The sequence below is a fragment of the Triticum aestivum genome, chromosome 6D (assembly GCF_018294505.1).
Source record: "Triticum aestivum cultivar Chinese Spring chromosome 6D, IWGSC CS RefSeq v2.1, whole genome shotgun sequence".
Lineage (NCBI taxonomy): Eukaryota > Viridiplantae > Streptophyta > Magnoliopsida > Poales > Poaceae > Triticum > Triticum aestivum.
The window spans coordinates 156,202,488-156,215,855 of record NC_057811.1 but is presented as its reverse complement, the minus strand read 5'-3'; the positions used below and the strand labels follow the sequence as shown (position 1 = coordinate 156,215,855).

At 52.6% G+C, this 13,368-nt stretch overlaps 1 protein-coding gene across 1 annotated transcript; it reads left to right on the top strand.

Annotated features, from left to right (window-relative positions):
* Positions 1 to 2,061: 2,061 nt before the first annotated feature.
* On the top strand, positions 2,062 to 4,392 carry LOC123144267 (protein LYK5). The gene has a single exon (XM_044563351.1). The coding sequence runs from the start codon at positions 2,260 to 2,262 to the stop codon at positions 4,270 to 4,272; it is 2,013 nt and encodes a 670-aa protein (XP_044419286.1). The 5' UTR covers positions 2,062 to 2,259; the 3' UTR covers positions 4,273 to 4,392.
* The last annotated feature ends 8,976 nt before the right edge of the window (positions 4,393 to 13,368 follow it).

The window sequence follows — 13,368 nt, the reverse complement described above, 5'->3', positions numbered from 1 at the left end:
GAATAAAAAAATATATAAAGTTAAATAAAATGACTAAAAAAGTAAATAAATGCAGTTACAAAACATAAAACATATATAGGGGTTACGGCCACAAAACGGCCCAGTTTCTCAGGTCCACTTAAACAGCCCAGTTTAATAATTAACATAAAAACAAAATAAAAAATCGCCTCCTGCGCGCTCTTGCCGTGGCCGTCGCTGTCTTCACTGGCCGCCGGTGTCGTCGTCGTCGCTGACGAGGTCGACGTAGTCCGGCGGCGTCCACAGGTGGGCCGGCGGTCCGTGGTGCACGGGGGCGGCGGGCTGGAAGGTGGCCGGTGCCTGCACCACCTCCTCCCGAGGCGAGGCCTCCCGCTCCGGCGACCGCGGCGGCGTGGGGCACCAGTTCATGGCCCCCCAGGGCGGCCGCCATCTGCTCAGCGGAGCACGACCAGCTCCACCCCTGGCCCACCAGGTCAGGGTGGAACGCGGCCACTGGCGGCTCCTCCACCACCTCCTCCTTCGGCACCATCTCCAGCTCGGGGATGGCGACGTCGCCGGCCATGGAGAGGGCCATCGTCTCCTCGAGGTCCGCCCATTGGCGCTCGTCGTGCGTGTGCATGGAGTCCTCCAGCACACGCGCCATGAGCTGGGCCTCCTCCTCCGCCGTCATGCGAGGAGGTGGGGGTGGCGATGGAGATGGCGACGGCGACGGCGTGGGCGTCAGGCCGCGCACCCGCGTACGCCCGCGCGCCTGGGGAGCCGCTCGGGGCTCACGTGGCCGCCGCGGCCCCGTCGACGTGCCGGCGAAGAACGACGCCCGCCGCACGTCGTGCTCATCGCGGAGCCAAGTGTCCCACAATGGCGAGTCGGGGGCGTACCTCTCGTCGTAGTAGAGGTCGTCCGGGAGGAGGCGGCGGCGGCGCTGGATCTCCCGGCGGCGCGCACGGCCGCTCTGCGGGACGGGCGAGATCGGCACGCGGTCGGCCGACGGGTGCCAATTATTGGGGAGGTGGACGTCGCTGCAGGGCAGCCGCGTCCTTGTCTCCCAATAACGGCGGCAGACGGCCGCCTCGATGTAGTGCCGGTCGCGCTCGTCGGCGGCCGTGGGCGCGATGAAGAACGCGGGCGGCGCGGGGGCCCGACGTGGTGGCGATGGCGACGCGGGCTCCTCCTTCTTCACCGAGCCGCGGCGGCGTCCCGACGAGGAACCAGCCTCGCGGTCGTGCTTGCCTTTGCGGCCGTAGTTCCAAAGGCCCATGGCTGCGGGCGGCCGGCCGGTGAGTTCTTGGCTAGGGTTTGGGACTGGGGCTGTCGGGTTTCGAGGAGGCCGCGGGGTCGCGTGGGACAGTGTGGACGACGACCGGTCCACGGTTCCCATTTAAGAAGGACCGCGACCCCTCGCCTGGGCGGATGACAGGCGGGGCCGCCCGCGCGTGCGCATTGATGTGGGCAGGTGGGAGGTAGGTGGCCGCCTGCCACGCGGCCCCGACGCGGACGAGGCGCGCGTCCGTTTGTTGTCCGCCGCGACCCAAACCCGGCGCAAGTTTGCGCTCGAAATGGGTCGGTCCGGACACAAAACGGACAAAATGGGTCCGGACCGTCGCGCGCTGGGCCGCCTTGTTTGTCCGTTTTACCCCAAACAGACGGGGCCGGACGGATCCGGCTTGCCTGTTCCCTCTCCATGCTCCCATCCGTGCTCCCACTTCATCCTACGGCTGTTTTTTTTTCTAATCTAATCATCTCCCCCCCTGATTTTCAGGGGTAGGGCCGGCCTTGTTTTCTTCCAATCAAATCAAGCCACATATGCGGGAGCACGGATGGGAGCATGGGAAGGGAGCAGGCAAGTCTCGTCCGGGGCCGGACAGGATAGGGTCGCGCGGTGGAGTTGGCCTTAGATATGCCGATTTGGCGGAGTATTGTCCCGGGCTTCTGTGATCCACGTGATGGTAGTTGCCCGGCCGCGTCGATCAACGCTCTGTACATCGCGAGAAAATCGCGAAGCTGATCCTGGGTGCGGCCGTGGGTACATCGCCAGAAAACCTGGTCTCGTGGCGTCCTTTTTCCGAAATGGAAGACTCGAAGACGAGCGAAAAGATTGACTACTTACGCCGTTGACCCATCTTCTAGCTCCAGCTGTAGCCTATGCTCTGCAGCAACCACCCAGTGGAAAGAAGAAAGCAGAGCCACCTATAATTCCGTCCGTCCATCGTACCGCCGCATACCCGGCCAAGAACGCCAGCCACAGTGCCACACCCCCACCCGGATCCGTCCCCCAAAGCAATGGCCGCTCCGCCGCGCAAGCGGGGGCTCGCCTTCCGCACGGCGGCGCTCGCGCTCCTCGCCATCCTCGCCGTCGCGCGAGGGCAGCAGCAGTACGAGGCCAACGCGCAGACCAATTGCTACGGCAGAAACGGCAGCTCCGTGCTCGGCTACACCTGCAACGCCACCGCTGCGGCCGCCCCCTGCGCCACCTACGTCGTCTTCCGCTCCTCCCCGCCGTACTACGGCACGGCCGTCTCCATCTCCTACCTCCTCGGCTCCGATCCGGCCGCTGTCGCGGACGCCAACGGCGTTCCCACCGTCTCCCCGCTCGCCGACTCCCGCCTCGTGCTCGCGCCTGTCCCCTGCGGCTGCTCTCCGCGCGGCTACTACCAGCACAACTCCAGCCACACCATCCAGTTCCGCGGCGAGACCTACTTCATCATCGCCAACAACACCTACCAGGGCCTCACCACCTGCCAGGCGCTCCTCGCGCAGAACCCCAGGCACGGCAGCCGCGACCTCGTCGCCGGGAACAACCTCACCGTGCCGATCCGCTGCGCGTGCCCCTCGCCGGCACAGGCCGCCGCCGGGGTCAGGCACCTGCTCACCTACCTCGTCATGTGGGGCGACAGCGTCTCGGCCATCGCCGACCGCTTCCGTGTCGACACCCAGGCTGTGCTCCAGGCCAACAACCTCACCGCTAGCGAGATCATATTTCCCTTCACCACTCTGCTCATCCCGCTCAAGAGCGCGCCCACGCCGGACATGCTCGTGTCGCGGGCGCCGCCGCCCGCACCAGCGCCACCGCAGGCCCAGCAGCCGCCGGCATCTAGCAGCGGGAAGTGGATTGCCGTCGGCGTCGGTGTTGGTGTCGGCGTTCTTGCGCTGGCGGGCCTTATAGGACTGATCTTGTTATGTGTCCGCCGGCGGCGTCCCCGGCCAGGCGTTGGGGAAAGGAGCCGTGGGAGCAAGGTGATTCTCGACGTGCCCTCGTCGGCGGATTACGACGCTCTTGCCTCGGGCAAGCATACATCGTCGGCTATGACGACCTCCTCGTCTTCATCGGCGTTGGTGTCCAGCGACGCGCGCGCGGCGGTGGAGTCTCTGACCGTGTACAAGTATTCCGACCTCGAGAAGGCGACAGCGGGGTTCTCGGAGGACCGGCGGGTCAAGAACGCGTCCGTGTACCGCGCGGAGTTCAACGGCGACGCGGCGGCCGTGAAGCGGGTGGCCGGCGATGTGAGCGGCGAGGTCGGCATCCTGAAGCGCGTGAACCACTCCAGCCTTGTCCGCCTGTCCGGTTTCTGCGTCCACCACGGCGACACCTACCTCGTCTTCGAGTTCGCCGAGAACGGCGCGCTCAGCGACTGGCTCCACGGCGGCGGCGCCACCCTCGTGTGGAAGCAGCGCGTGCAGGCGGCGTTCGACGTTGCCGACGGCCTCAACTACCTCCATCACTACACCAACCCGCCGTGCGTGCACAAGAACCTCAAGAGCAGCAACGTCCTCCTCGACGACGACCTCCGCGCCAAGGTGTCAAGCTTCGCGCTAGCGCGGTCGGTCCCCATGGGCGCCGACGGTGGCGACGCGCAGCTGACCCGCCACGTCGTGGGCACCCAGGGGTACCTGGCCCCGGAGTACCTGGAGCACGGCCTCATCACGCCCAAGCTCGACGTTTTCGCCTTCGGCGTCATCCTCCTCGAGCTGCTGTCCGGGAAGGAGGCGGCATTCGACGGCGGCGACAAAAGGGGGGAGACGCTGCTGTGGGAGTCCGCGGACGGGCTGGTCGTCGACGGCGAGGACGCGCGCGGCAAGGTGCGGGCGTTCATGGACCCGCGGCTGAGCGGCGACTACCCGCTGGACCTCGCCGTCACCGTGGCATCGCTGGCGGTGAGGTGCGTGGCGAGGGAGCCCAGAGGGCGGCCGTCCATGGACGGGGTGTTCGTGACGCTGTCGGCGGTGTACAACTCCACGCTGGATTGGGATCCATCGGATTGCGGCAACTCTCGCTCTTCGATCATGGGGAGATAGTACCGCAGAGCAAAATCACTTGATGCTTGGTGTAGCGAGAGTTAAGACCCAAATGTACAGTAGCTTTTCCCCATCCGGTGTAACGACTTGCTCTGTCCCAAAATATAAGAACGTTTTTCACACTACACTAGTATAAAAAACGTTCTTATATTATAAAACGGGAGGAGAAAAATCAGCTAAAAGAAAACTACAAACAAAAATTATGGCATGGAGGGGATTTTTAATTTTAGGTGTGGCAATACTATTAAGAGGTGATCAGCATAATTACAAATCAGTTTTTTAATACAGTACAGACGCAAGCGCTCATATACACACATACATTCACTCCTATGAACGTACATACGCACACCCTACCCCTATGAGCACCTTCGAAAGACTGAGCCGACATATCATCTTGAAATTTACGAAGTCACCGTAGGCATCTCGTCGTTGACGGGAACGTCTCCTCCCACTGAATGCGCATCGCCGGGAATCCAAAAATAAATGCGAGCACTAGACTTGAACCCTGATGGGCTTGAGATACCACAGTCCCTCTAACCATCCAACCACAGATTGGTCTGCAATTTCAAATCAGTTGCTGGACGCTCAGACTGTTGCACATGGCTGCTATGAAGCCCATCATGGCTGACTCGTTCGGTTGAAAGACATGCGGCCCCATGCTTCCGCTGCATCTATAATGGTGCTAGGGCATGTCTCTCTCACTGCAAAAATTTGCACCGGCATCCGTCAATCCACAGATAAATTTAGAAGTTAATTCAGATTTGACCCTGGTTCGAATTTTTTCGAGATCCGGCCTTTTTCCTATGGCCAGGGTCGATAGCGGTAGGGTTGCACGTCCTATCGTAAAAAAAATTGCAAGTATCAAATACAGTGCTTGTACGCACCTCCCGCCAGGCACCTCGGCGGTAGGGTTGCACAGGCTACAATTCGTCTGTTTGACGGTAGGGCTGCACCGCGCTGATATGGATAACTTGCCTACCGCTAAAGACTTTGGCGGCAGGCTGTTATACAACGTAGGATCCTCTTACTGTACCACTACTGGATACGAAGCTACAATCTTTTTGAATGTTTCCAAATTCCTGCTAGTCATTTGGGGTATAAGAGCATCTCTAGCAGACTCCTTAAAAAGACACAGATTATAAAAATTCGGTGACTATACGGGTTTGGCCCTTTTTTGGCTAGACCAGAGTTCGTATAGTCGCCTGGCCCACAAATGATTTTACGGTGGCTCGCAAACCGCCCCCCCCCACCCCCACACACACACGATATATCTACGGGTTTGCAGCGAGTATACAGGGTGAAACCCTATCCCCGCGCCGCCGCAATCCTCCCTCTCCCCTCTCGATTTCTCGCCGTCGGTGACTCGAATCGGCCACCACACTCCACCATGTGGCGCGGGATGTGGAGCTCGGGCCGCCGCTCCGGCGGTAGCTACGACCCCGAGCGGCAGCGATGTGTCAAAGTCGACGGCGGGAGGAAGCGAGCCGCCCGGAAGTACACGAACCGCGGCCTAGAGCCGCCGCCGTAGCTCCTTCGCCGGGAGACGGAGGGGTACGACCGCAAGCAAGCGCGTCTGTCCGCCGGCGCGGGCAGCTCCGTCAGGGGGTCAAGCTCCCATACGCCGCTCCTCATGCCGGTGAAAAGGGAGCCGAAGAAGCTTCTGCCGCTCTGCACGGTGAAGAGGGAGCTTGAGGCGGACCCGGCGCGGCCGGGCGGTGGCGTCATCGGGCTGGAGGATTTTCTCTCCCGACGAAGGCAGACATCTTCGAGCGGGCCATCGCCGCATGCAATGCATGGGAGGAGGAGGAGGCGGAGTAGCGCCGTCAATCTCTAGCCGAGCTCGGCGACGTCCTCCTCGAGCAGCAGCTCGCCAAGGCGCATGACTTTGACGCTAACCTCGAGGCATGGCACCGCGAAGCCAAGGGGCGCCGCCAAATCGTCGCCGCCGCACCCGGATGGCTCCGGTGAGCCAAATTTTGGCAGTAGGGTTTACGGTGGCCGCCGCTCCTCTGACCTACTTTGTACAAAATATGCTATGTATGAAAAATTACAGGTTCATTTTACGTTTCTATTCTATCACCACTGCTTTCGGTCCGTATGCGAGGCATTCTGCGAACTGTAAACTCAATTTACAGGTGTACGTTTTAAGGGGTCTGCTAAAGATGCTGAGAGTCACATACCGGATGTTGGAATTTGTTAGTAGGCCTTTGGCCCAAAGCCCAACTAAAATTCTGAAATTCTCTTGGCCCATTCATGCATAGCTTGTGAGTGGTGTGAGTGGGACTAAAGTTTAGTCCCACCTCGAAAGTTCAGTGAGACTTGCACCTCTTTATAAGGTGAGCTCTTCTACCACTTGTATGAGCATGAGAAGAGGAGACCTACACGCGTGCTCCTCCTCCTTGCTCGCCTCGCCACGTCACTGATACGTCTCCGTCGTATCTACTTTTCCTAACGCTTTTACTCCTGTTTTGGACTCTAATTTGCATGATTTGAATGAAACTAACCCGGAATGACGATGTTTTCAGCAGAACTACCATGTTGTTGTTTTTTTGTGCAGAAATAAAAGTTCTCGGATTGGAACGAAACATTTTGGAGAATTTTCATACAACAAAAGAAAAATACTGGAGCCAGGAACCACCAGAGGGGGGTCCCTAGGGGAGCACAACCCACCAGGGCGCGCCCCCTCCTGGCGTGCCCAGGTGGGTTGTGCCCACCCGGTGGCCTCGCAGACCCTATCTCCGACGCTATAAAATCACATTTTCGGAGAAAAAACCAGGGAGGAAGAATTATCTTGTTTCACGATACGGAGCCGCCGCCACCTCCTGTTCTTCATCGGGAGGCCAGATCTGGAGTCCGTTTGGGGCTCCAAAGAGGGGGATCTTCGATCTTCGTCATCACCAACCCTCCTTCATCGCCAATTCCATGATGCTCCCAACCGGGAGTGAGTAATTCCTTCATAGGCTCGCTCTTCAGTGAGGAGTTGGATGAGATTCATCATGTAATCGCGTTAGTTTTGTTAGGACTTGATCCCTAGTATCCATTGTGTTCTGAGATTGATGTTAATATGACTTTGTCATGCTTAATGCTTGTCACTTTGGGCCCGGGTGCCATGATTTCAGATCTGAACTATTTGTGTTATCACCATTATATCTATGTTCTAGATCCGATCTTGCAAGTCAAATTCACATATTACGTGTTATGATCCGTAAACCCCGGAGTGATAGTATTCGGGATACTTTCCTGTGATGATCGTAGTTTGAGGAGTTCATGTATTCACTATGTGATAATGCTTTGTTCCGGTTCTCTATTAAAAGGAGGCCTTAATATCCCTTAGTTTCCATATGGGCCCCGCTGCCACGGAGGGTGGGACAAAAGATGCCATGCAAGTTTTTTTCATAAGCACGTATGACTATTTATGGAATACATCCCTGCATTATATTTATGAACTGGAACTAGTTTTGTATCGCCCTAGGTTATGACTGTTATATGATGAATATCATCCAACGAATACACTGATCCAATGCCTACGATTTTCCTACATATTTATCTTGCTAAGTTACTATTGCTACTGTTACTGTTACATGCTACAAAATCATTGTTATCACTGTTACCGTTACTATTGTTGTTGCTACCACTATCAAAACTACCATATTACTGTGCTACAGATCGCTTGCTGCAGATAATTAATCTCTAGGTGTGATTGAATTGACAACACATCTGCTAATACTCACAAATATTCTTTGGCTACCCTTGTGTTGAATCAGTACATTTGGGTTGAATACTCTACCCTTGAAAATTGTTGTGATCCCCTATACTTATGGGTTATCAAGACCTTTTTCTATCGTCGTTGCCGGGGAGCATAGCTATATTTGTTGAGTCACTTGGGATTATTATCTATTTATCACTATGAAGAATCTGAAGGATACAAAGACCAAGATCGTTCCCTCTAGGACGAGGGGAGGTAAGGAACTGCCATCACACTCTGCACTTGATTCATCTTTTGTTTTGAGTAGACTTGCAACACCGCCACATGCTATTAATCCTGATATGTCGTAAGTTATTGATGATGCTACTTCTATGAATTCTACTCATGATGATGCTAGTACCTTGCTTGATGATGGTGTGCCACTAGGTGATTTTCTTGATGAACAAATTCCTACAACTAAAGATATGGAGCATGTTGAAATTGATGAAATTATTGAAACTGAAAATCTTGAAACACCTATTAGACCTGGCCCTCCTAGATATGAAATGCCTAAGATACCTGAAGGTTATGTTATGGACGAGGAGACAGCTAGAGACTTTCTTGGTTGCAACGATAGAGATGATCTAAAGAAATTATTATGCAAACTGAAAGAGAAATCTTTGAATGCTAGAATGAAATGTGATCTTAAGTTTGCTACTTCACCTATCTTTGTTGATGATAAGGATTATGAATTCTCTGTCTATTGGAAATATGCCCTAGAGGCAATAATAAAATGGTTATTATTGCATTTCCTTGTTCATGATAATTATCTATTATTCATGCTATAATTGTATTAACTGGAAACCGTAATACATGTGTGAATACATAGACCACAACATGTCCCTAGTAAGCCTCTAGTTGACTAGCTCGTTGATCAATAGATGGTTATGGTTTCCTGACCATGGACATCGGATGTTATTGATAACGGGATCACATCATTAGGAGAATGATGTGATGGACAAGACCCAATCCTAAGCATAGCACAAGATCGTGTAGTTCGTTTGCTAAGAGCTTTTCTAATGTCAAGTATCATTTCCTTAGACCATGAGATTGTGCAACTCCCAGATACAGTAGGAATGCTTTGGGTGTACCAAACGTCACAACATAACTGGGTGGCTATAAAGGTGCACTACAGGTATCTCCGAAAGTGTCTGTTGGGTTGGCACGAATCGAGACTGGGATTTGTCACTCCGTATGACGGAGAGGTATCTCTGGGCCCACTCGGTAATGCATCATCATAATGAGCTCAATGTGACTAATGAGTTAGCCACGGGATCATGCGTTACGGAACGAGTAAAGAGACTTGCCGGTAACGAGATTGAACAAGGTATAGGGATACCGACGATCGAATCTCGGGCAAGTAACATACCGATAGACAAAGGGAATTGTATACGGGATTGATTGAATCCCCGACATCGTGGTTCATCCGATGAGATCATCGTGGAACATGTGGGAGACAACATGGGTATCCAGATCCCGCTGTTGGTTATTGGCTGGAGAACGTCTCGGTCATGTCTGCATGGTTCCCGAACCCGTAGGGTCTACACACTTAAGGTTCGGTGACGCTAGAGTTGTTATGGGAAATAGTATGTGGTTACCGAAGGTTGTTCGGAGTCCTGGATGAGATCCCGGACATGACGAGGAGCTCCGGAATGGTCCGAAGGTGAAGATCGGTATATTGGACGAAGGGTATTGGAGTCCGGAATTGTTCCGGGGGTACCAGGCTATGGCCAGCATGTTCGAAAGGGGTTTCGGAGGCCCCGACAAGCGTTGGGGGGGGGCCTTATGGGCCAAGGGGAAGGGGCAAACCAGCCCACTAAGGGGCTGTGCGCCCCTCCCAACCCCTCTCACGTAACCAGGAGAGGTGGGGGCGCCACCCCTAGGGCAGCCCCCTCCCGGCTTGGGGGGCAAGTTTCCTAGGGGGTGGGGGCGCCCAAACCCATCTAGGGTTTCCGCTGGCCGCCGCCTCCTCCTCTAGATCCATCTAGAGGGGTCGGCCCCCTCTCCCCTTCCCCCTATATATAGTGAGGGGGTGGGAGGGCAGCCACACCCTTCCCTGGCGCAGCCCTCTCCTCCTCCAACTCCTCCTCCTCCTCCGTAGTGCTTAGCGAAGCTCTGCCGGAGAACCACGAGCTCCATCGCCACCACGCCGTCGTGCTGCTGGAGTTCTCCCTCAACTTCTCCTCTCCCCTTGCTGGATCAAGATGGAGGAGACATCCCCGGGCTATACGTGTGTTGAACGCGGAGGCGCCGTCCGTTCGGCGCTAGATCGGATCTTCCGCGATTTGAATCGCCGCGAGTACGACTCCATCAACCGCGTTCTTGTAACGCTTCCGCTTAGCGATCTTCAAGGGTATGAAGATGCACTCCCTCTCTCTCGTTGCTAGCATCTCCTAGATTGATCTTGGTGACACGTAGGAAAATTTTGAATTATTGCTACGTTCCCCAACAGTGGCATCATGAGCTAGGTCTATGCGTAGATTCTATGCACGAGTAGAACACAAAGTAGTTGTGGGCGATGATTTGTTCAATTTGCTTACCGTTACTAGTCTTATCTTGATTCGGCGGCATTGTGGGATGAAGCGGCCCGGACCGACCTTACACGTACTCTTACGTGAGACAGGTTCCACCGACTGACATGCACTTGATGCATAAGGTGGCTAGCGGGTGTCTGTCTCTCCCACTTTAGTCGGATCGGATTCGATGAAGAGGGTCCTTATGAAGGGTAAATAGCAATTGGCATATCACCGTTGTGGCTTTTGCGTAGGTAAGAAACGTTCTTGCTAGAAACCCATAGCAGCCACGTAAAACATGCAACAACAATTAGAGGACGTCTAACTTGTTTTTGCAGGGTATGCTATGTGATGTGATATGGCCAAAAGGATGTGATGAATTATATATATGTGATGTATGAGATTGATCATGTTCTTGTAATAGGAATCACGACTTGCATGTCGATGATTATGACAACCGGCAGGAGCCATAGGAGTTGTCTTAATTTATTGTATGACCTGCGTGTCAATGAAAAACGCCATGTAATTACTTTACTTTATTGCTAACCGTTAGCCATAGTAGTAGAAGTAATAGTTGGCGAGACAACTTCATGAAGACACGATGATGGAGATCATGGTGTCATGCCGGTGACGAAGGTGATCATGCCGCGCCTCGAAGATGGAGATCAAAAGGCGCAAGATGATATTGGCCATATCATGTCACTTTATGATTTGCATGTGATGTTTGTCATGTTTACATCTTATTTGCTTAGAACGACGGTAGCATAAATAAGATGATCCCTCACTAAAATTTCAAGAGATGTGTTCCCCCTAACTGTGCACCGTTGCGAAGGTTCGTTGTTTCGAAGCACCACGTGATGATCGGGTGTGATAGATTCTAACGTTCGCATACAACGGGTGTAAGCCAGATTTACACATGCGAAACACTTAGGTTGACTTGACGAGCCTAGCATGTACAGACATGGCCTCGGAACACAAGAGACCGAAAGGTCGAACATGAGTCGTATAGTAGATACGATCAACATGGAGATGTTCACCGATGATGACTAGTCCGTCTCACGTGATGATCGGACACGGCCTAGTTGACTCGGATCATGTATCACTTAGATGACTAGAGGGATGTCTATCTGAGTGGGAGTTCATTAAATAATTTGATTAGATGAACTTAATTATCATGAACATAGTCAAAAGGTCTTTGCAAATTATGTCGTAGCTTACGCTTTAGTTCTACTAAGATATGTTCCTAGAGAAAATTTAGTTGAAAGTTGATAGTAGCAATTATGCGGACTGGGTCCGTAAACTGAGGATTGTCCTCATTGCTGCACAGAAGGCTTATGTCCTTAATGCACCGCTCGGTGTGCTGAACCTCGAGCGTCGTTTGTGGATGTTGCGAACATCTGACATACACGTTTTGATGACTACGTGATAGTTCAGTGCGTAATGTTAAACGGTTTAGAATTGAGGCACCGAAGACATTTTGAAACGTCGCGGAACATATGAGATGTTCCAAGAGCTGAAATTGGGATTTTAGGCTCGTGCCCACGTCAAGAGGTGTGAGACCTCCGACAAGTTTCTTAAGCCTGCAAACTAAGGGAGAAAAGCTCAATCGTTGAGCATGTGCTCGGATTGTCTGAGTACTACAATCGCTTGAATCGAGTGGGAGTTGTCTTCCAGATGAGATAGTGATGGTTCTCCAAAGTCACTGCCACCAAGCTACTAGAGCTTCGTGATGAACTATAACATATCAGGGATAGATATGATGATCCTTGAGCTATTCGCGATGTTTGACACCGCGAAAGTAGAAATCAAGTAGGAGCATCAATTGTTGATGGTTAGTAAAACCACTAGTTTCAAGAAGGGCAAGGGCAAGAAGGGATACTTCATGAAACGGCAAATCAGTTGCTGCTCTAGTGAAGAAACCCAAGGTAGAACCCAAACCCGAGACTAAGTGCTTCTGTAATGAGGGGAACGGTCACTGAAGCAGAACTACCCTAGATACTTGGTAGATGAGAAGGCTGGTAAGGTCGACAGAAGTATATTGGATATACATTATATTAATGTGTACTTTACTAGTACTCCTAGTAGCACCAGGGTATTAGATACCGGTTCGGTTGCTAAGTGTTGGTAACTCGAAATAAAAGCTACGGAATAAATGGAGACTAACTAAAGGTGAGATGACGATATGTGTTGGAAGTGTTTCCAAGGTTGATGTGATCAAGCATCGCATGCTCCCTCTACCATCGAGATTGGTGTTAAACCTAAATAATTGTTATTTGGTGTTTGCATTGAGCATAGACATGATTGGATTATGTTTATCGCAATATGGTTATTCATTTAAGGAGAATAATGGTTACTCTGTTTATTTGAATAATACCTTCAATGGTCTTGCACCTAAAATGAATGGTTTATTGAATCTCGATCGTAGTGATACACATGATCATGCCAAAAGATATAAGATAGTAATGATAGTACCACATACTTGTGGCACTGCCATTTGAGTCATATTGGTATAAAACGCATGAAGAAGCTCCATGTAGATGGATCTTTGGACTCACTCGTTTTTGAAAAGATTGAGACATGCGAACCATGTCTATTGGTATATATGCATGAAGAAACTCCATGCAGATGGATCGTTTGGACTCACTTGATTTTGAATCACTTGAGACATGCAAATCATACCACATGGGCAAGATGACTGAAAGGCCTCGTTTTCAGTGAGATGGAACAAAAGAGCAACTTGTTGGAAGTAATACATTTGATGTGTGCAATCCAATGAGTGCTGAGGCACGCAGTGAATATCATTATGCTCTTACTTCACAGATGATTTGAGTAGATTCT